This window comes from Parasteatoda tepidariorum, chromosome 10 (genome assembly GCF_043381705.1).
Source record: "Parasteatoda tepidariorum isolate YZ-2023 chromosome 10, CAS_Ptep_4.0, whole genome shotgun sequence".
In the NCBI taxonomy this organism is placed as follows: Eukaryota; Metazoa; Arthropoda; class Arachnida; order Araneae; family Theridiidae; genus Parasteatoda; species Parasteatoda tepidariorum.
Window position 1 is genome coordinate 13,140,823 of NC_092213.1, and position 22,737 is coordinate 13,163,559.

The following is a 22,737-nucleotide window of genomic DNA, read 5'->3' on the forward strand; positions in this document are numbered from 1 at the left end:
TACGATTTTCTAACAGAAAAATGTATAGAACAGTTTAAGTAATTAACGCAAATACCACTTTTTTAAACAATGTTAACCTTAAAAATATTTAAATTACTTATTAAACTCAGAAAATAGAAATAAAAATCCCTACTTTTCTGTAAAACATTCTTTTAAAATGTATTCGAATGAACTCCATATTCTTTTCTGCTGGATCAACTGATATTCAAGTAAAATACTCAAAAGACGTGTTTTGGAGATTTCAAAATTCTCTCATGCGGTATAAAGCAGAATCCTATTTACATTTCGAACGGATGGTTTACTGCAAAATGGAACATTTTTGTTCTTGTAAAATGGATATCAAACAAAAATAATGCAAATTCCAACTATTTTACGGCTTTTCTTTGAATAGAATATGCTAGACATTTCCTAAAATAAAAATTTATTCATTTTCTACAAGAGAAAACAGAACATCTCTTATATTTGGATGTTATCCTTCTACGTGTTCAAAACGCACAAAGAATATATCTGCTGTGTTTAAAAAAAAATTTCCCGCATAGATTTTGGGATATTTTTATTATTTAGTTTCTGCAAAATTATCCGTAAAACGTTCGATGGAAAAATTTTTTGCAATAGCAGCTTAATTTTTCTTCAACGGTTTTATATTCTTTCATAGTTTTATATTAAAAAAAAAAACACTTTTCGGTACATAAATTTTAGGTTTTTTTTTTACCTGTGAAATCTTTATATGTCAAACAATTGAAATATTTAGAAGTTTTTAATTTCACAACAAAGTTTTTCTCAATAAAATCCAGTTAAATATGATATTCTAACGTATGCAATTCAAGCCCCAAATTGAAAAATTAAACTCTTTATAAAAAATGTTGTACCAGGAAAAAAAAACATGTTTTTAATGAAATCAGTTGCCATTTTCTAACGGCTAAATAATCGTTTGAAATATATAACGTACTATAATTGATAATAAAATGCGTTATACGGTCATAGATAATTATTTAGAAAGAAGTTTGGAACTTCAGCGGCACGCGCCCTTGCTTAATCCGCCCCCCCCCCATTTTCTAGTGGGGTAGAAATTACCTATGAAATGAACAGTAGATCAGATGTAAAGTTACACCTGCTGAACGCAACCTGCACCATCGCTCTCATTTATCGTCTGCGATGATTATTTTTTTAATTTTCCAAACGATTTTTCCGATTTTTTTTTCTTAACATGCGGTAGCAGTAAACCTTCAGGCGATAAAATCACCTGCTGCGGCTTGAAAGCCCGACATTTAATGCACTTATTTGTTTCGGGTGGCCTAGACTACTGCGGAATAAATTAATATATATTTTTAAAAAAACCGTCTGCTTTATTAATTTATTCAATATTACATTATGTTATTTTTGCAAACTTTGCTCAGGTAAGCATGTATATTTATTTTTCAAATTATTTTAAAGACACAACAAATACAAATGATGTAATTTTCTTAAAAAGAGATCAATAGCGGGTTTCTTTAAAGTATCTGAATATTATAAGCTTAGAATGAATTATCTCGTGCACTGTAAGAAATTCCGGATGAAATTACGGTTTAAAGTACCAGAACTTTGGGTGCAGTAAAATCCATTTTTACCGTAAAAATTTATGCAGCGATTTCTTCAAAAATATTTATTTAATTAGTGATTCAGTTATTTTACGATGATTATTACTGTAAAAAGTGCGGCGTGTCAGATTTCTTGTTCTGCAACATGTTCCGCTAAAAAGGACTTTTACGGTAAAAAATACTGACACCCCAAGTGCCGGTAATTACAGTAATTTTATTCGGAATATTTTACAGTGTTAAGTACAGAAGTTCAGAAAAAAAATATAAACTTACGATTCAAAAGGGTAAATTTTCAGTATTTTTATCTCTATATTTGGAGTAACAAAGAAAACTGTTAAAAAATATCCATTGTCATAAATTTCCTTAAATTAATACTAAAATTTATAATTAACGACTTAGAGTTGTTTGGAAATATATATTTTAAGGTATTTTATTTTAGCTTAAAAATTTTTTTTTTTTTTTAAATTACGTTTCTTCAATAAGAAGAAATCGAATTGGCACTCGATATAAAATTAAATAAAGGGCTCTAGGTGGTTTTGATTTCTTTCTAAAAATCATCAAAGTACACTTTTTTTCTATTTTCTATAACTTATCCAAAATTTAACTAAGGACTTTTTTTTTTTGCTGGAGCTTGACATAGGCACATAATTTACTGAAAAGGCAAACACTTTTTGAAAAAACGCAAAAAAAAGAGAAAAAAAAGCTTATAATTTAACTTTTGTTAGGACTTAAATATGAAAGGGGGAAAAAGATGCCATGACGTCTTGCACGCGAGATTTAAAAATAATAAAAACCATGTTATTGACTTGAAACCACTTTTAATAGGCAGTCAAATATGCTCTTTTTTAACACTAGAAAGACTAAAATAAGTATATTGCTCAAAAGCAGTCAAAATGACTGCATTGTGAAAGAATTACTAATGTATAAAGAAATTTGTTCAAAATTAATTAAAAAAATTTTTGATATTATTTTCAGTTATATAACAAGTTATTAGTAAACATCAACAATAATAATAATTATAAAAGTCACAAAATTCTGAGAAATTGTGTCATTATATACATCATTGTTTTTCTAATTGAAATTAAAATGCAGTCAAAATGACTTCCTTGGGCAATCTAGTGTTAAAAACATGTTTGCTCAAAAAAACTTGAAAAATAAAAAGTATATACATAGTAGAGAACCGATTATCCGGAACGATCGGGACCATCGCTATTCCGGATAACTGATTTTTCCGGTTTTCTGAATCGCTACAAAAAGCCGTTTTTTTATTGTTAAACCCAACTAAAAAAAAAATNTGATCAAAGAAATCTCAAAAAATCCCTATAGTCTGCATAGCATCATATGCTTAAACGAATCAAGATGGTCAAATTTTCTCTTTTGGATGACGTTTGATTACGTTAAAGATTTTTTTGCAGTCTATTCTCTATCACGGGATAAACCGATTTGGCGTTGCTTTTTCTGTTCTGTATTTTCCGTTTTCAACGTTTTTGCCATAAATGTTTTGAGCATTACACAAAACTTAGTCTTAAATTGTTCACAATAAGACAGGACCTAACACGTTTTTCTTTTTTTCTTCAAGAAATAAAAAAATTTGTTGCGAAAAACCCTTTTAAAGGCTTTAAAAATGTAGAATTTTTTTGCTTAGCTCGAGTTCTATAAATCCCGGCTATGCGAAGCATTCGTAAGCATTTAAAGGGTGATTCAACGGAGTGACAGTAAGAAGTCCTATTTTTACAAGACATTTTTCAAGAATAATTTTAATGAATTCAGATTTGGTACTTAAATATTTAAAGCATAAATAATTGTTTACAAAATATTTTTCGACGATTATATTAATTAATTCCATGCTTCTCCAGATGAGGAGAACAGTGGAATCTCCAGACGCACTTTAAATTAAAAACACATTTTTCAGATGAAAATCAAACTCTATTTCTTTAAAAAAAAAAAATCTAAAGTGATTTCCCTCCAAATTTGACGCATTTCCTCACCAAAAAAAAACAGGGTAACTGGAAAATATGACTTAACAAATCGCTCATCTTCATATATTTTTATGCCGCTCACTAAACATATTTGAGTTACTTCACTGGAAACTCAAATATGCCAGAAACAGAAGTCAAATTGGCACTTACCTCGTTGTACGAGCAAAATTTCATTTATGTTGCAATCAATTGACGAATATTATTCTTTGGAAAACGATGCCATCTCTATAAAAGCAGGTTATCCAAAATTGTAAGCATTTAAACTCCTCCAATTAAAATAAATTTTCCAATTTAAAGATTAACAAGAAAAAAAAAANAAAAAAAAAAAAAAAAAATTATAAAATTTGAATTTTTAAAAAAAAAATGAAATTGAAGAATTTTTCTGCAGAACTATTACAATTTGTTAAACTTACGCCATAAATTGATTTTAAATTTTACTTCTCTAAATATATTCATATTAATATTGTTATTAAAAACACATTTCCCGTAATTTGGCGAGTTTCTTCAAGCAAGCAATGCCAATATTCCATCAGCATAACTGAAAAACTTGTGATAACAAAAGCGTCAATCTCCAAGAAAACAAATACATTTTTAAGCCGCTCACTTAATGTATTTAAGTCACTTCACTGGAAACCCAAACATGCCAGAAGCAGAAGCCGAGTTGGCACTTACCTCGTGGAACGAGCAAAATTTCATTAATGATGCAATCAATTAACGAAGATTCTTCTTTGAATAGGAACGCCATCTCTATTAATCGAGGGTATCCCTAAGTTATAATCATTTAAACACCATTAATTAAAGCAAACATTTTTCCAATTAAGAGATTAATAGAGTCGAATTAAAAATAAACTCAGCTGGCGGATTGAAGCCCTTTGTTTGCCAAGGACTCCAGGAATTGAAGAATCCTTCCTCCGAAGGAAAATTTTTATGGATTTTCCCGTATATGTTTTCTCCGGGAAAACTGTTTGCTTACGGGCGATAGGAGAACATGGTATTGCTCTTTGTGGATTAGATGAATATTATCTCTTAACGGAGATGGGTTAATATCAATATTTTGTGGAAGTATATGTCTGGTGGGGGGGGAGGGAATTCGCCAATATAATCTTCTTATAAAGTGTTGTTGATTCTAGAAAGATTTGGTTTTGGTGGAAAAGCCGCTTTCGTTTCATTTTTTAGCCGTCGCCGGTTGATTATTATTTGATAATGCGTTCTATATGATAATGGAACTGCTATTAAGCAATCAGCATCTATATTTTCCTTTATTACGTCCGCACAATTTTTCTGAAACGCTTTTTTACAGCAAATATAGTCTCAGAAATAAAACTTTGACGATTCAGCAATCCTTGAGCTGTTTTTCGTCACGAAATCAAGTGATTTGTGACGAAACGCGAACTCATAAACACATGATGAAAATATTTCCTCGACTCGGAGCGTCATAGCAGTGCATCGTGGGAGATTGTTCACTGGATTGACGAAATTAGAAGGAAGACTATATGGTCGAAACTTGAATGACTATATAAGGCAGATCGGGTGTAGGGTGGTCGAGGAGCTGGCCTTATGCCAGGTACCAGGAATACACGATGTTGGAATCTCGCTTCGGGCATGGATGTAACGTATTTCTTGGTTCTATTTGTCCTTGTGTTGTTGATGCGACGTTGATCTACTTATATGGTGTCTATGAAAAAGTCATTAGCAATACCACTCGCTCGATATTATTATTATTGGAATAAATAAAGGAATGACGAAATATTTCTTATTTTTTGACGAAATTCGTTTCCTTTGAAGTAGTGACGATAATTATTTCTTCACTTTGAGGAAATTTTCGCTCGGTTCGGAAACGGCTTCGTCAAAAACGAAGAAAGTTTCGTGAAATTTGAGTATCCATTTTTTACAGTGTAGTGCAATTTCATGTATAGTTCCAAAAGCTGATTTAAATACAATACCTATAACAATTAATCTTATTAGACTTCAATTTTAAAACTAGTTATGTATATATAGAATTTTTTTCTTCCTCTTCTTTTTTATCTTTTGTTTCATAAACAAAACATTTCAAGTAGTTCATAATATGGAGTACATAACTACTGTTTAAAAATATCTTATCAATAGTTTTAGAGAATCGCCCNTAGTTCATAGTATGGAGTACATAACTACTGTTTGAAAATATCTGAACAATAGTTTTAAAGAATCGCCACGCGTATACTCATCCAGTATGCTAAATTATTAATAATAATAAGATAAAAAAAAGAAAAGAAAAAAAAACGGAAACCTTGTAATTTTTCTCTGATGTAATAGCACCATATTCTTAAAGAATTAGTTCTTGCCTCTCATTTATAAAATAAAATAAAAGAGATCTTTTAAAAGAAAAAAAAGTATCAAAGCAATGATACCGTTATAATCTAAGGATAGCATCGAAGCTAGCAGGTCGAAAAACATTCAGTTATAGAACTTATTTACAAATGAAATATTAAACATAACTCTTGATTTTAAATTCTTCATCAGTATCTTAAAGCATCAATTATCGCCTCGCGTTTATAAAATAAAAGGGTTTTTTAAAGGAGAAAAAAAAACAGTAATAAAACAATGATACCATTATACCCAAGAATAATATCTAAGCAAGCATCGTCAAAAAACGCAATATTCTGTTAAAATACGCATTTTCAAATAACATAGGAAACGTAACTCCTGAGTTGATTTTAAATGTCTAATCAATATTCCTAAAATATTAATTAGCGCCCCGCGTTAATAAAATAAAAAAGGATTTCTTTTAAAATAAAAAAAACAGTAATAAAACAATGATATCCTTATACTTAATAACAATATTGAAACTAGCAGGTCAAAAAGCGCAATATTCAGCTATAATACGCATTTTCAAATTAAATAGGAAACGTAACTCCTGATTTTAAGTGTTTTATCAATATTCTAGAAGTATTAACTATAAATAAAATTCATAAAATAAAAAAGAAGGCTTTTTTTTCTTAAAGAGAAAAAACAGTAACAAAGCAATGATACCGTTATATTTAATAATAATATTGAAGCTATCAGGTCAAAAAGCACAATATTCATTCATAATATGCATTTTCAAACAAAATAGGAAACGTAACTCCTGATTTTAAAATTCTTATCAATATTCTTAAAGTATCAATTATCGCCACGCGCTTATAAAATAAAATGGATGGTTTCTTAGAAGGGGGAAAAAACCGTAATGAAACAATGATACCGTTATAATCTAAGGATAACATGGAAGCTAACAGGTCAAAAAACACCTGATTCAGTTATAACAGTGTAACACGCGAGGCGAACGCGTGTTTTGATGATGTCACCTGTTGTAAGATTCCATCTCTGTCAAAATGAGTATTTAGTCGGACGAAAGCACCTGCTTATACGCCGATGGGCAAACTAGTTTGTTGTCACGCGATCTACACGTTTATCACGTCTATTTTTAGAGCAAAAGAAAGTAGAAAGCGAGTATAGAATTGCTTAGCAAAGACAGAAATTAAATCACGATAAAAAAATATATTTTTCTACAGACTTTCATTTGTGGATAGTTCGAAAAAAGAGCGCAATGTTTAATACCTGTTAATACAATGTTAATACCTGTTTACAATGCTCATTACAATGTTTAGTACCTGTTTAATACAATGTTAATATTTAAAGAGATAGTATTTTCTATTTCACAATTTTTATCTCTTTGTTGAACGCTGTATGCAATATTACTTGCAATGTTAAATACAAGGTTGAAAGAAATTGACTTTTCCTGCGATATTAATTTTTTTATTTAATAATTTTAATGTTAAATTTTATAAAAATTGTTGGCATAAATGGTTGCTGTTTAAGTTTTTTCCCGTCTATGTTCTTTGGTTTTAGCTTTCTGAGCCTCGGTAAGTTTGGGCCTTGGCATCGTTTTTTTTTTTTTTTTTTTTTTTTTTTTTTTTTTTTTTTTTTTTTTTTNTTTTTCCTGCTTCATCTCTAATTTTAGGAACCGTGTCAATCAGTTTGGGACCCTCTTTATTTGTGACATTCACCTGAATTAGTATTGAAAACGATCCGGTTTGAACTGTAGGTTAGAATTTCTGATTCTTAATTAAAACAACAAAAACAAAATTATCGTTCAAATGATGAAATTCTCCTTTATTCACAACTCAAGAAGTATTTATGGGATATCTCTGGTCCCATATCTCAAACATAAACTCACCAACTTAATACATAACAAAATTAAAAGTGAAAAAAAGAATTGAAAAAAATATCAAACAACAGCGATCGCCATAGCAACGCATGCAATGACGACGCATGCGTACTATTTACTATTACTCTTGAACACAGTTGAAAAGTGTGATGACGCCCAAATAAAGTGCGCACGCCATCAAACCCGAAACAACACTCATTTTGCAAATGGGTAAAAAAAAACTATACCAAAAAATTATATCAGTTTGTAAGCTTATAGTATGTATAGTTCGCAATAGTTCGTAATTATATAAAATCAAAAAGTATGTAATTTTGCTGTCACATAGTTCAATATCAAATATCAAAGATAATATCAGTTTATAGACAGATAATGCAGCATGTTAAATGCCTGGAATAATATAAGTTTGTAGGCCTGTACAATTCCATACAAAGTACTAAAAATAATATCAGCTTGTAGGTCTGCAGTCCCAAATCAACTGTTTTTACTAATTTAGAGTTGCTGAATTCGAATATAAATGTTGGCTCCTTCGAATTTTGACCGGTGGCTCAGAATTCAAGATGGCGGCCAATATGGCGGATATTCACTCAATAATATACAATAATTCGTCCCCTTGGACAGATTTTTTTTGTTCACCTAACTGCTAATTTATCGCAAAATTATGTGATAGCCGTTATAAACTGTTTTAATAATTACATCTTTGCTTTTGTTTAATAAATTCTCTATAAAACTGATGATTTTGCAAAAATAACAGGCAAAAAAAGAAAAAAAAATATTGGTTTGCTGATTCTGCCGAAACAGTATGAAAATCTGTCGAAAGAATTAATGAAATATATGTTTTAATAAGTACCCTAAATTAATCAAAATATACGAAAATTAAAACTTAAATGATATAAATCAAATATGAATTTTTAAAAAATAAGATAACAATTTCTTAACTGCCTTAATGAAAAGAAATTAATTATAGCCCTTTTTTAAATCTGCTATAAATTTAAATACCATTACATCCCATATTGTCAATAAAAATTTTAAATTATAAATTAATTTTTAAATTAGCGATAAAAAGCTAAGCAATTCTAATTGCTGAAAAGTACAGAATTAACGACAAACGAAGAATTAAATTCAATTTTTTTGTATCTTAATTTTTAGTGTAATCGCGATGCTGCTTAATATTTTTTTTTTAAATCGAGCGAGTTTTTCTCCAAAGCAGTATTAGAAGTAAAAGTAGTACCTAAACATCAATCTTTTAATCACGTGATGATAGAATGGCCAATGATTGACGACAAAATTTTCAAACCAAGGTTACAGCATCCAAAAGTCACGTAAGCAAACCAATTGCTATCTATTTCCAATATTTGCGTATCAAAGCTTTATTAATCATCGTAAAAATTTGATAGTGCTGCGGCTCATATGAAGAAAAAAAAAGCTTTCTTATTCAATAAATTAGTCATTACCCTTAGACACGATATAATAATCTAAATTAATAGATTTCGACACCCTAGGTCAACGGTGTGTTGACCAATCACTTAAATCAATTGACCTATCAAAAAAACAGAAATAATGAATTATCTTTATCTATGTATCTTTCATTACCCTAATCACGGTAAATTCTCATTATAAAATTCTCCTTTAGTAAGAAAAATGAAACACACAGAATTGACCATTATCGAATGTCCATCATCAATACCTCAACCTCGCTATCGGTTTGTCAAACGGCTACTGGAAACATCCATGGTGATGGATTTGATTTGGATTCCGGAAATTAACGGAAATAAGTGCCAAAAATACAGAAGCCAATGGTTAGTTAATGGAATATTTTCGGGTGAAAATATCGCCAAGAGTACCTTATCAAGGAAAAAATAAATCGTAAATCCGTCTTTGATAGCTGTTGTAGCAATTTGTTAACAAGTGGGGTTGATATGTGCGAGGACGATACTTAGGGGTTAAAGTTGAGATAAACAACTCGAAATTCTGGGTTCTTTATAGGTGGTTTGTTACTCGTCGCCAAATAATTGATTTGAATTGTTTAGATATCTATGCATGAGACTGATAATCAACAGTTTGACTAATGAGGCTTGCATAAATCGAATGTTTATTTAAATTTTATTTATGATCGGGAAATTTATACATTTCGGGATCTAGAGCTGATAATGTTCATTATCGTTGCTTAGTTTTTGATTTTAGTAAAGTAATGAAATGCATCAACATTCACTAACTACGCAGTTAACTTTAATTAATTGGAATAAAAAATAATTTTTTTGATTTCATTATGCATTACGATATTTAGAACAAAGTGCGATAAATAAACGCTTAATAAATGATAAGAATGTACACGAAAAAGAAAGTTCTGTTTGATAATGTGTTTAATAAAACGGATCGCGAATATTGATACTTAAAGCATAGTGAGGAGAAACTTTAAATAAATGATAAAAACATGATTTAAATCATAAAAGAAACATGCGTTGTTCGATACAATGTATAAAAACATAAATGAATCACGAACTTGATACTTAAAACATGGTGAGGATATGCATTAAAAGAAAGAAAACAAAAAAGCATGAATTAAATTATGAAGAAAAAAATGTGTTTACTGTAAAAAATTCTGTTTCAAATTATGGTAAAAAGTACTAAAAAGTGGCTGTATTTTTCGCTGTGAAATCCATTTTTACCGGAACATGTTACGGAACAAAAAATCCGATATATAAATTTTTACAGCAATAATTACGAGATATTCACTGAATCACATTGATTAAATAAATATTATGGAAAAAAAATTCGGCGTAACATTTGGCGATAAAAATGGATTATACGAATGATACTCTCAAAGTGCCGGTACTTTATATCGCAATTTGATTCGAAATGTTTTGAACTGTGGTTCAGTAGATTAACACAAAAACATAGATAACATAGTGCCCGGATAGAACATCAAATAAATGATAAAAGCACTTTTAAAAATAATGAAAAAAGCATGGATCTGAAAATATGTTTAATAAAAGGGAAAAATTTGTATCTGTTAAAAACTGTATTTTCTTTAGAATTTACATAAAGTTTTTTTTATTTTTTATTACAATCTTACGTAAGTTTTATACTATTTTTCATTTACTAGTTAGTTAAAAATTTTGTTATTTATTATCTATTATTTATTTATAGTTTATTATAAAAATATGCAATTATTTGATGTTTAAAAATTTTAATATGGTTAAGAATTTATGTAACGTTTTGTAAATATTTATCATAAAACGTAGCAAATTTTTTTTTATCTTAGTACATATTACTTTATAATAAAGGAGGTAATATTTTCAGGTCCCGACGGAGCCGGTTTTCTTTTACATCCTTTTAGAAAGCCAAAAAGAATACGAACTGCATTTTCACCTTCACAGCTTTTGAAATTGGAGCACGCATTCGAAAAAAACCATTATGTTGTTGGAGCTGAAAGAAAACAGTTGGCACAAAGTTTAAGCCTCACAGAAACACAAGTAAGTCAATAATTATCCTATCTATGTCATTAGCAGTTTTAATAAATATTCGAAGAAATTCTATTATTGGGTACTTCAAGCAGAAGATCACGGATGCCTACACATGTGACCATTGACGACAGCGACTGTTGATCATTTCTAAGCAAAATGGTGCGTTAAAGTTGAGCTAAGTTTCTCCACATAAGTTAGAAAGTTAATTTACGTGAAGTTAATTTTATACAGTGCCGTATCCCACATCGTATTAGTTGAAATATAATTCTTCCTCGTCTAAGTCTTTTACTTAACTTAGATTTATTATTTGCTTATGTATTTTATTGTAATCATGATATATTTTTGTTTTGTGTATCTGGCAACTTCGATGCGTAATTAGTCTGTTTATGTTCTATGCGACCTCCTGCCTGTCTTTGTGTTAAAAAGATGTATAGAGAGAGAAAGAATCTTTCTGAAAAAATATAGAATGCGTCACTTCAGAAAATTGGTACATGATGGGCTTGGGTTACTCGAAATAGAATGGAAAGAACAGTTGCGGACATAAACAAATGCTACATTTCATAAACCAATCAAGGTCGAGATACCCACACCACGTCACTTACAAGTACCCTATTAACTAAACAAAATAATTAGACCTATTAACGAAATCTATTAACTAAATAACTAGAAATATATTATAATTAGAAATATGATAGAACAATCCAACAATTAATTATGCAGGCCATTAGATAATTCAGAATAATTAGAAATATATTTGAACATTATTAATTTATTGTTTCATCTATACATTGAGAAATAGTTTATTTGATTCATTGGTCTAGCAAGAAAAATGTTCAGTAACAAGTTACGCACACGGGGGAAAAAATCTGGTAAAATTATCGTACTGAATATAATGACGTTTCTGGTTTAAAAAAAAAATAAACAAACCGTAATTCTGTCTAACAAAACCAAAATATACAGTATTTAAACTATACATTTGATAATAATTATAGTTCTTATTACCAGATATTTAGTAAAAAATGCATAGCTGACATGTAAATTTATTTGAATATATGATTTTTATGCCATGTTCTAGAGTTTTTCTTCGGAAAGTTTTCCAAGTTACCTCAAAATTTGAATGAATATTTAATGAATTCTTCCCAATTTGAGTGACATGTTTGGCTATGAGCGCAGACGAAATTGCTATAGTTATAGATATAATGCAACAATATTGCACATTTTCTTCTTCCCAAATCTGATAGTATAAAATTTACTGTATCCAAAATTATTTTCATGTACTACGTTTACAATAAACTATGAGACGATATTTATTAGTATTCATACATAATATCCTTTACAAAACATTATCCATTATTATAATGTTTTTTCCCCCAACGCCTACATGATTGACCCTCGTCATTCAGCAATCAGTAGGGCAGATTTGTTGGTTACACTTTCAGGTGCGCCGTATTAGGTAAGGCAACGTTGCTCCCACAGTAGGGACAGATAGTACAAGGAATGACGTAACATTCATGCCTTGTCCTGGATTCGAACCCCATGATCTTTTTGATGTGAGGTCAGATCCCTGACCACTACACAGTCCAATTATTGTTAAAATATAAACTGGATTAATTTCGCTATCTAATTCTGAAAGAGATGATTTTTTGGCGTCCTGAAAAGTTCTTTAAATACGTATACTGGACAATCGTTAACAAATGCAGGAGGCACTTTTTCTTCATACTATTTTATTCAGGAACTAAAAATGCCTATTAAAGTTGTTCTTTTCAAAGCATTTTTAAGGTGTGTAAGTTAGACACGAATCCTCAATTTTCGGTGTTTAATTGATATCGTGACAAAATCTAGTGCGGACGAATTAATTTGCTAGTCATACAAGATAATAATATTATAGATTTCATTTACAAATCTGTCAAATCAGAATATTTTTTTGCGTTATAAAGAATTTAATGGAAGAACATATAATTGATAAAAATCGTTCATCTTTAGAGGTCTACCCTATCCCGATCGAACTCAATTTTCGAAGGGGAGGAGACAGAGAGGGAAAACTCTAAATATGCTTTTGATCCTTTTCATTTAATTTTCAAAAATAAACTGATTATGGATATTTACTTCTAATTAGCACTATGTTTCGTTACATGTAAAATATAAGGCCGTCACCCAAACAGAATTTAAGATATAAAGCATACAGTATTATAAAATCTTCATTAATTTTTTCTCACAAAATTACGCCAATGTAATTCTTCAATCAACAGCTTTTGAAAGATGTTTAAATCGTAAACAGTTATTAGATTTTAGATTTTTGATTAATATCTTTATTTTTATGCTATTAATGTTAAAGGAAATTTTTAGCGTCATCAAATTTGCTTTTCATCAATTTAAATTGCAATTAAGATTAGATTTTTTTTAAAAATCTAAAATCTGAGAAACAGGAATTTTTAAATTTCTTACTCAATTCCACCAATCGTAGCATTTAACTGGTTTAAAGATTTGAGGAAAAATTCGTAGAACTTCTGAAAATTATCAAGCGCAATTTCTCCTTATCTAACAAAACGACCCTTATTCTGTTCGTTTTTTTAGAGGTACTGCTCTATTTATTTATATTATATCATCAAAAGTTTGTTAAATATAAAAAATATTTGAAAATTTGATCTAGAATTCAAAATGGCGAGTATAGAGGCTTCTTAAATTGTATGTTTTTCTTACATTAATTATTAGCCATTTGCGATTCCATAATCGAAGAAAGGTAATGTGCAATTTGTATGCAAGTTCAACTTATGTTTTGGTAGCAAGACTCGTCAAAGTTATCTTGATTACCCAAGTCACCTTAATATCTGTATTTGATTGATATTTAGGCGAAATATCGCATGGGCGAATTATTTAATTACTCATTAGTTGCAATATTATTGAAAATTTCATTCCGCAAATCCGATAAATTCCGATCAAAATATTTTCCTGCAGTATGTTCACGAATAAAGAATTCAGCGGAAGAACATTATAAATGATAATAATCGTTCACTTTAAAACGTGTTCTTTTCACCAATGACCAATGGTCAATTACGATTCCGTAATAGAAAAAAAAAAGTAATGCGCAATTTGTACGCAAGTTCAACTTCTTATTCTTTGGTTGGTTGCATCAGAAAAGCCAGCTTCCTACAAGAACCTATAAAAATATCTTTCTTAATATCCTCTAAGTACATATCGCGAATGGAACTCCTTTACTTTTATGATTTTCAACCCTTTTGTCCTGATGGCCCATGGAACTTTTCGGTCGAACAAACTCATGAGCCCTGATTACACCGCTTTTATGCATCGCTGAAGCGAAAAGATTCCTCATTTGAAGCACAAACATATCAAATGTGCAGCCGTTTGGGAGATATTAATGAATTACAAAAAAGGGAAAGAGGATATACAAAAAGAGGACCATCCGCCTAATTGGGCGACACTCTTTCCCTGCTATTAACTACTTCTCTACCCAATTAAAAGTTAGAGCCTAAATCCGCTATTTCATATTCAAATTAAAGTATTGCCCAGTACTCACAATTCATAATGATTGTTCATGGCCTATCAGCGAGCAAATCTACAGTGCCGACCAGCTGGTGTTTAGCAGCCACGACTGCCCCTTCGTTAGCCACTTCCTGACCATGTTGTCATACACTTTGTCCTCAAACGGTGGCGTCAGACTATAATTGGCAAAAAAGATTCTATTTCGGTCGCAGGTGATTTCTAAAAGTGGACAGGCGTAAATAACTGTTATTGCTTAAAGGCGATATCTTGTCTTTGCAGGTGATTTGGGTGGGTTTGACCATTTCGCTGTGACAAAGTACAGGTGTATGTGCACCTCTGAGAATGTGTTTGTAGAAAGAGACTGGGAGGGGGGGGGCGGTTGTTTAGATGTGATGTTCTTATCAATGTCCTTGCGTAACTGATTTATGGAAATAATTTCAAACAGGAAGCGAATAGCTATAATCTGCTTATATTTTCCAGCAGTGAATTGGCAGTTGTTTTTTAAGAAATATAAACAGTAGTTGTAATTAAATTAATTTGGACGACAGACTAATGCTACTGTTTTTGGAAAGCAGAATTTTTTCTCTTTCTCATCCCCAACGAGATGATGAAAAAAAATGACTACTAAAAAATGATTATTTAAAAAGACTATGATTATTGAAAAATGACTATTTAAATATGACTATCTTTATAGAAAAAAAAATGACTATTTACTACTCCGCTCGTATGGTTAAAGTCATACTTTTAGAGAGGGAAGGATTTTATCAAAGCAATTAAAGCTAAAATTGCATTCATAATCACGCGTAATTAATACAGTGGAACGCCGATTCTCGGATTTACCGGCTTGTCCAGTTATCCTGGTCGTTCAAGGACCATATGTTTTTCCTATCGTCTGCAAAAAAGAAAAAAGAATTACGAAAGTGTTTCTTTATTTCTAGAATGTCTGAAAGGGGTGGAAGAATGGCTTCTTTTGTCCCTTGATGACTTTGAAAAGAAACTCACTTTTCCCCCACCCAGTTTCAATGTGGGGTGTCAAGTAATTTCTAATAAGGAAACAGGTTTCTAATAAAATTTTAAAAAATTAAACTTTTAAACACGCTATTTGTAATATGCTATAATAGGCACTACAACAATTGCTTTTCTATGACCTGGAAAAAGTGTGAAGGGAAGTTGCGGAAAAACATTCTCATAGCAGTTTTTTGAAGTTACCCAATTATCCGGGTAGACTAGACCACGATTGGTTCGGATAATTGGGGCTCGATTGTAATTTTCCAACAAATATATGACAAATAGCTTTATAATCATGATTTATTTTTAAAATCTTCAATAGTTCGCAGATATTAAGGTAATATAACAAGAAACATTTTCAAATTCTTCAATATATATATATATATATATATATATATATATATATATANTCTGATGCATAATCGCAAAATTTTATAGAAATCACGGTATTTATTTTCGATAAAATTGTAAAACTTAATAAATGTTATATGGCATTTTAAAAGCATTTTGATATATATATATATATATATATCACTATTTAAACGTAAGCAATAATATTTTTTTTTACGTATTGTACTATTAATTTTCTAAAATTTTCGCGTGGTTAGAAAGTTCTCATTTGAAAATAATACTAGAAGATATATTATGCAAACTTGCAATTTTGGAAAAGATGACTATATCGCCTGAAAGCCCTTTAACTGTATTTCTTAAACAACATTTATATAATAAGACTTTATTCTGATTTGGTTGAGATTTGCTCTGTGTAGAATTTAAACATTTATTTCCTTTGGTAGAATTTTATTGTCTTATATTTCTCAGATTATATGATATCCTAAATGTTATTTTATAGTCCCTTCATGAACTTTCATATTCTTAGATTTTAGAATTAATTTTTGTAACTTTTAAAAGTATACTTTAAGTATTTAATTTTTTCATACATGAAATTGTCTTGCAATTCACAAATTCTTGTGAGAGAAGCAAAAACTACTGTTTAAAGAAAATTAAAAAGTAGAATAAAACTTTATTCTTCTGTTTTCACTTATTCAGGTAGATGATAAACAAATACTTCGCCTTGTAAGAATAAAACCTAAAGAACCGAAATTTTCTCCATCGATGAGATGCTAAAAAACCTCGTATAATCAAATATTTCCCCTGACTCAAAAACTAAAAAATTTACTAAAAAGGATGCAAAAATATTCACAAAACAATACAAAAACTCACTATTATGGACTTAATTATTATTTAATTTTATAGTTTGTAGTTTCTACTTCAGTTTCGTAAACAAATTGCCAATAATGTTAATTTTTAATGTTGAGCTATTCTACTGATTAATTAGTACATTTTGAGGCATGTTATCAGTTTGATCTGAGAAAAGTAAAGCTTTCCCGCAATAGTTCGTTGTGGGCCAAGGGTATCATAGAGGTTTCCGTCCCACAATTTTCTAAAAAGAACTGGATAATCGTGGCAACGTGGTCAGCATTACAGACTGGCCGTCTTTACTTACCAGACAAGCTGGTACCCCATCTATCTGCAGCTGTGTAGGCTTCGCGCCGCCACTGGAGATCGAACCCTAGTTCTAAACAATGATGATTCAGTACAAAATGTTAACAGAACTTAATTATTATTAAATTTTATAGCTTTGTAATTTTCACTTTATTTAATTGAACGAATTATTACGACGTTCTTTAAATTATTAACGAATGATTTTAACGTTAATTTTTTATTTTGACCGTCTCTACTGATTAATTATTGCGTGATGAGACACGTTATCAACACCAGGCTAAATTGAGCAATATATGTAGAAGCCCGTTTAAGTTAGGCCGACAGTATTTATTTTATACGAACGTTAATCTGCAATTGCTAATTTATTTTTGAATTACTAATACGTAATAAATTGCCGTATAAATACGTATTAAAAGAAGAAAATCTGATCCGATCGAATTTTGTTTGAGTAAGATTCTTAAAATGAATTATTGTTCGATATTTAGTAATTATCTGAAAAAATCTTTAAAAAACAAGGTAAGATAATCTAAAAAGTTTCAAAACTTACCGGAAAAATAACATTATTAAAAAAAATAATTTTAACTATTACTTTTTTTTCAGAAATTAGTATTTTACGTTCTGAAGTAGCAACATTTATTTATTTATTTATTTTCAAAAAAGTAGAATAATATATAATAATTTCAAAACCAGGAAGAAAATAACAGTAAAAATACAGCCATTATATTATTCTAGAAAGCCATTCTTGTTAGAATTAGATTCCTGAAATAAATTGTTTTATACTTTAAAGTGACAGCATGCATTAGTGGTTATTTACGAAAATCTTTTCAAAAAGTGGTAGAATAATATAAAAAAATTTCCAAACCAGATAGAAAATAATATTAATATTAGTAATACAAAAACAATTCGAATCGTTATATTATTTCAGAAATTAGTATTTTGCGCTCTGAAGTAGCAACATTTATTTATTTATTTTAAACATGATAGAATAATCTATGATTTCAAAACCAGTCTTTTCTGCCTGGTAAAATATATAATAAAAATACAAACATTGTAATATTCTAGAAAGCCATTCTTGTAAGAATTAGATTCCTAAAATAAATTATAGTTTTATATTTTAAAGTGATAGCATGCATTAGTGGTTATTTAAGAAAATCTTTTCAAAAAATAGTAGAATAATATAAAAAGATTTTTGAGCCTGATAGAAAATAATATTAGTAATGGTAATAACTAAAAAAAAAATTTTTTTTTACTGTCATATTATTTCAAAAATTAGTATTTTATGTTCTGAAGTAACAAAATTTTTTTTTCAGAATGGTAAAATAATGAATAATGATTTGAAAAATAGGCTGAAAATAATAATAATAAAAAAAACAATTACAACTATTATTTTATTCTCGAAAACCATTCTCGTTAGAAAAGACTTCCTTTTCTTAATTACGAAATTCCGCGGTACATCCCCCCAATTAGCTACAAAATCAATTCTTGACAATCAGACAAAAAAACATGGAAAATCCACTTCATATTCTAATAACCATTTTCACGAATGCCGAGCCAACCACTTCAATTAAATCCAGCAACTGAAGAACACCCATTCCGAACCAGACAAAAGCAATCAGCATCCTACTCCCTAATTAGCGCAATCAGGCCTTACTCAAACTTCCGAAATTGCTAAGTTTACCAAGACTAGGAGGAGGATTAGCATTTGAAAAGAAAGAAAGTGCCAAACTACCATCTGCGAGAACATTCATCTGGTAGCGGCAGAACCATCTCCTCCCCACTATTAACCAGACCCGATAACCATCACGGTTTTTATTTTTGTTTCCAAAAGGCCAAATAGTGCAATCATCAACGCTAAATTCTCAAAAGTGCGCCAAAGCTACCCGATTTTAATGACCATTTTTTTGTTCCATTTAATATCCTTCAGGCGAATTTAGATCATTTACAATAAACCTGCCTCCCACTAGTTAGGAGGATTCTCTATGCAGGTGGAATCCAAAACCCTCTTTGTAATCTAATCAGTTGATATCGTTATTAATTCCGGGACGATTTTTTTTGTTGTTCTTTTTTATTTATGCAGCTTGCAATTTAGAACTAACGGCTTTTTAGGCTTAACGCCTTGAGTGTGGTGAGAGAGGTAATAGGTCATTCTTTTACATACGCTGGCTCGTGCCTTTTTTCTTGGTGGGTTCTATCACTGGCGATTATAAATATCAGCTGCTTTTATTGCTTTTAATAATATTTCTGCTCAAATTATTTTTTCTAGAGCCACGTGCAGATTTTTTAGCATTATCAATTTCTTTAACTCTAAGTTTGTTTCTCACAACTACATAATGAAGGCTGTTTCTAATGATAAGTTTTTTTATATATACGAAGTTATCACAACAAGTCAGAATAATTATGAACGTGCATTTTTATGCGAATTGTTGTTTTGAATTGTTAGAAATAAATTATCCCAAAAATTGAGAATTTTCATCGTTATGATAACATAAAGAAAAATCAATTAAACAACATTATTTTCATTTTCATCACAAACTACCTACTTTTTCTAACGAAGATATTAGTCACCGTCAATTTGTATCAGTTTAGATCGAAATTCTATAAAGTTATTATTTTATATTATCTAGCTTTCAGTTTAGCGAGTAATTCCGTATTGAAAGTTGTCTTTTCTTATTATTCAAGGTTTCTGATAAGATTTCTAATATTAATATTTAATCAAATTTATTTGCAGGCAATTTTTTTAAACACCAAAATCAGTAGTATTTATTTCATTTGACTGCAATAGTTTTTCTAGATGATAAAAATTGCCACACTCAAAGTATTAAACTTTTTAAATTTTCGTACATTTATTTAATAGATTTAGAATGGAAAGAAATTTGTTTTACTTCTTAATTAATGATGGCTTCTGAATTTTATAACTTAATGAGCATTCTATAATTTAACTTCACAATCGTGCATCTTGCAAGAAATTCTCTTCATTTTCTACCATAACATAAATGGCAGAAAGTGTCGAGAATTTTTTTTCACATCTTTTTTTCTGTCTTATATTATCTTTTTTAAACAATATATTTCTAGACGTCTTAGTTTATATTTAAGACAAATTAAGAGTAATTAATTACCTTACATTTCAGTGCATAAGTCGATTTTTCAAACACTTAAAATTTTACGAAAATCAGAGAGTCGACTTCGTCGGTAATTAAGTCGGACATTCGTTGTTCGTGAAATATCGATGAATTTTAAACAGTGAAATAGATATGAATTACTCGGTATCAATTTACCCCTTTCAAAAACTATTTTAATACGTTATATACAATTAATTTTACATTTTCTCTGATCATATTTTCTTTACCTATAAGGGTTTTTATTTCAGAAACAAAACTTTAAAATGCGAACTTTTGAAACATGAAAACTGCAGACTAAAAAAAAGTCGTCTTTCCCCATCAATAGAATTCGAAATTCTACATTCTCAAAAAGATTTTACAATAACATTATTTGAGATCAAATGTATATCATTCAGAGAACAATGTGAAGTATTAATTTTACAGACTGAAATTTTAAAAAGAAAATTTTTTTTGTTTTGTTCTAGAAACGTTTATATTTGTTTTAAGCAGCGGTTGACTTATGTACCCGACATACCGAAAATTTGCAAATGCGTAATTAAAAAAAGAAATTCGAAAAATAAAACAGGTTGACTACACTGGTATATAAGCTATTGTCTTGAGGGGAAAAAAAATTGTTTTGAAAAAAATCTCGCCATATTGGCGATGTTCAAAAATTTTAATATTTTTTTTTTAAAAAGCTGGTTGTCCGTTCTGAAAATTAAATAATTCCTTACGGCATGACGGTATGTATAATTTAAAATTTATTGCTTTGCTTCGAGTTAAAAGCATTTAAACGGTGTTTTTATCTTTTATTTTTATTTATTTATTTATATCCCTTGGAGTCAAAGCTTCGAAAATTATCCCTAAATAACGAGGAACAATCACAACAAAGCGAGTGAAAGACACAATATCTTATTAAACATCCCCCATACCTCAAGTAAAGCAATTACGTTGACATTGTTACTAAATATGGGGGTGAGGCGTTGAAAATTCGAACAAGGGAATTATTCTGTTCTGTTTCGCCCATGTTGAGGGATTTAACGCTTCCTGGAGATACGGGACTGAGGGTCGACCATGGCATGACTAACGCAATTAAGGCTGCCTATTTAGGCACACGTTCCAACGTACCTCACCTCTGATCTCTTAAATCTTCAATGTTCGTATTTTTTTTTTCTAACCTCTGTGCTCCATCCCCGATTTTTCATCGTAGTTCAGAGGGGTGGAGAGAGTTGTTTGAGAGGTCGTGAAGGTACTGTTTTGTTGAAAGAATAGGCTGGATTATTTATATGGTATCAAAAGATGGGATGAAGCGTAACGATGGTTTTTCACTGGAAAGCGCTAATGAGATAGCTCTTGAATAGATTGTTATGAAATATTTTGTTCTGGTTGATACATTTCTTTCGATATTTTTAAATTTGGTGTAAGATTTTCTTCTCCTCAAAGAATCGAAGAGCCGATTTGAAAAATATTACTTGTTGCTATGAATAGGGTTTTCTTCTCCTAAAAGAATCGAAGAGCCAATTTGAAAAATATTACTTGTCGTTATGAATAGGGTTTTCTTCTCCTAAAAGAATCGAAGAGCCAATTTGAAAAAAGATTACTTGTCGTTATGAATAGGGTTTTCTTCTCCTAAAAGAATCGAAGAGCCGATTTGAAAAATATTACTTGTCGTTATGAATAGGGTTTTGTTCTCCTAAAAGAATCGAAGAGCCGATTTGAAAAATATTACTTGTCGCTATTAATAGGGTTTTGTTTTCCAAAAAGAATCGAAGAGCCGATTCGAAAAATATTACTTGTTGTTGTGAATAGGGTTTTGTTTTCCTAAAAGAATGGAAGAGCCGATTTGAAAAAAAATTACTTGTCGTCATGGATAGTGTTTTGTTTTCCTAAAAGAATCGAAGAGCCGATTTGAGAAATATTACTTGTCGTTAAGGATAATGTTTCCTTCTCTTAAAGGAATTGAAGAGCTAATTTGAAAAATATTACTTGTTATGGATAGTGTCTTCGGCACTGTACTCCCCATATTTCAGGATTAGTGTATTCGATGTAGTTTGAAGCCATTTGGCCCAATGTGTTCACCGTATTTAGTTTGTTTTAAGTGATAATATTCAAAATAAACTTTGTTTCGCTACAATAACTGTTGTTGTTTCTAATGCCACTTGCCAATACCAGCAGGGTGAGACCAAACACATTTAAGGAAGAGGGTGCGTTTCTTGTTTTTCAGTGGCTCTATCTATGATCAAGAATACGACTTTAGCCACACACACGTCACAGCCTGTTTTTTATAGGGCAGATCCATTCATACAGCCATCCACGGATCGTAATTTTGACCTGAAAAAGAAAACGGTCAATCTCCAATTCAGTACCCCAGAGGAATGATTTGTTATGGGAATATGGAGGACTTTGCCATTCGACAGATTTAAC

At 30.1% G+C, this 22,737-nt stretch overlaps 1 protein-coding gene across 1 annotated transcript in view; it reads left to right on the plus strand.

Annotated features, from left to right (window-relative positions):
• Positions 1-22,737, plus strand: part of LOC107437265 (homeobox protein EMX2) — a 76,198-nt gene that overhangs the window by 13,135 nt on the left and 40,326 nt on the right. The window contains exon 2 of the mRNA XM_016049198.3: positions 11,040-11,212. Within this exon, the coding sequence (XP_015904684.2) occupies positions 11,040-11,212 (173 nt within the window). The remainder of the gene's footprint in view (positions 1-11,039; positions 11,213-22,737) is intronic.